Genomic DNA, 2085 nt, shown 5'->3' on the forward strand with positions numbered 1-2085 from the left:
TGTCAAGGATAATATGATAGAGTTCCATGCTACGATTGTACGAGATGTTCAAGTCCCTATCGAAGAAGAAGAACCAAATCCTGTCAGACAAGTAGTTGAGACTACACAACTTGATGAGGTAGTGGTGGGGTTTGATGAAGAGGCTGACTTGCTAATCGACCGTCTCACTAGAGGACCAAAGTACTTGGATATTGTGTCCATTGTAGGGATGCCTGGTCTTGGAAAGACTACACTAGCAAAGAAAGTCTATCATGATGTGAACATACGGAACTATTTTGACGTCCAAGCTATGTGTTGTGTTTCCCAAGCCTACGACAGGAGAAAGCTGTTGCTCGATATCTTGAATCAAGTAAAAAGTTCCAATCAACAGAATGAGAAAAATCCAGCAGATGCTTTGCGGAAATTTTTAATAAGGAAGAGGTATCTTCTCTACATTGATGACATATGGAGTGTTGACACTTGGGATGACTTGAGAGGATGTTTCCCAGATGATGATAACGGAAGTAGGATTTTATTAACTAGCCGGCTCAGCGATGTGGCTTCAGAAATTAATCCTGATAGAGAACCTCTTCACCTTCGTTTTCTTTTCGAAAATGAAAGCTGGTAACTAATGAAAATCAAGCTGTTCAAGGAACAAACTTGCCCACCAGATCTATCTAAAGTGGGAGAAAACATCGCGAGAAAGTGTCAAGGACTACCTCTCCTTGTGATTTTGGTAGCTGGAGTTTTGTCTGGGATAAGCCAAAATGAGGAAAGTTGGAGAAAAATTGCAGAGAGTATAAATTTAGATTCCGTCACAAGTGCAAAAGAGTGCTTGGACGTAATCGAATTGAGCTACAAGCACTTGCCGGATAGCCTCAAGCCCTGCCTTCTTTATTTTGCTTCATTTCGGGAGGATGAAGAAATTTCATTCTCAAAGTTAGCGTGGTTGTGGACTATCGAGGGATTTGTTCCAACCACGGAGGCAAAGAGTGTAGAGCTTGTAGCCGAAAGTTTACTGAATGATCTGATCGGTAGAAGCTTGATTATGGTGAGCAAGAAAAGGTCCGTCGGAGGAGTCAGAACATGTCACATTCATGATATGTTGCATGATTTTTGTGTGACAAAAGCTAAGGAAGAGAAGTTTATGCAGCTAACGACCAATGGGAAGGTAGATTTTTCGAGCTCCTTTTATGAGAACCGGAAGCTTTGCATTCATCATAGCCTTTATTGGGCAGGGAGGATAGGAAACCTGCAAGCTCGGTCTGCATTCTTCAGACCCCCGAAATCTGGCTGCCAGGAATTTTTTGATCTCGAGAACTTTAAACTTCTAAGAGTTCTACAAATGGAATGTCCTGTGTCGGACCGTTCATTACAGAGATCAAAAGAGTTGATCCATCTGAAGTACTTAGGAATCAAAGGCTATCTGGAATTTATGCCATCATGGATATCGAACCTTTCAAACCTCGAGGTATTGCTTGTAATAACAGTAGGAAGTGGCACAACACTTCCGATTGCCATCTGGGATATGCCAAGGTTAAAGCATGTCCATGTAGTACCTGTTGCATCTTTTGATGGACGCATTCCTCGCAAATCAACAAACATATGTTGCATAGAGACCTTGGCCACAGTGTCTCTCACTAACAAGCTAGCAGACTACATCATAAAGAAGGCAAACAGACTGCGAAAGCTCAAGTGCCATTGTAAAGAGCCTCTCAAACTCAGATTAGATGCTCTTCAACTTGAAACACTCGGTGTGAACGGTAAGATCTTGAAATTCAGCTTGCCAGAGACATTAACAAAGCTAACTCTATCAGATGTTTTGTTGCCACAAAGTGACATGTCTAAAATCGGGAGATTACCGAATTTAGTGGTTCTCAAGTTGGAACATAGAGCATTTCAGCAGGGAAAATGGGACGTTGAAGATGAAGAGTTTCCAACCCTCAAGGTTCTTAAATTGAGATCCCTCAAAATTACAACATGGAATGCCTCGAGCGAGTCCTTGCCCAACCTCGAACTGCTTTTTGTTTCAAAAAGATTGACCTTTTCTTTCTTTGCAGTAATCTGATTTCACCTTTTCAAGTGACATATTTAAAACCACAAGAT

At 41.5% G+C, this 2085-nt stretch overlaps 1 protein-coding gene across 1 annotated transcript; it reads left to right on the forward strand.

The window, feature by feature from the left end:
- Positions 1 to 610: 610 nt before the first annotated feature.
- On the forward strand, positions 611 to 2002 carry LOC124895580 (putative late blight resistance protein homolog R1B-16; the record flags this gene model as incomplete). Its single annotated transcript, XM_047406013.1, is given in 1 exon segment — positions 611 to 2002. A coding segment is annotated over 1 exon segment (1392 nt), but the record flags the coding sequence as incomplete, so codon positions are not given.
- Between the last annotated feature and the right edge of the window lie 83 nt (positions 2003 to 2085).

Source organism: Capsicum annuum, unplaced genomic scaffold, assembly GCF_002878395.1.
Source record: "Capsicum annuum cultivar UCD-10X-F1 unplaced genomic scaffold, UCD10Xv1.1 ctg83039, whole genome shotgun sequence".
Lineage (NCBI taxonomy): Eukaryota > Viridiplantae > Streptophyta > Magnoliopsida > Solanales > Solanaceae > Capsicum > Capsicum annuum.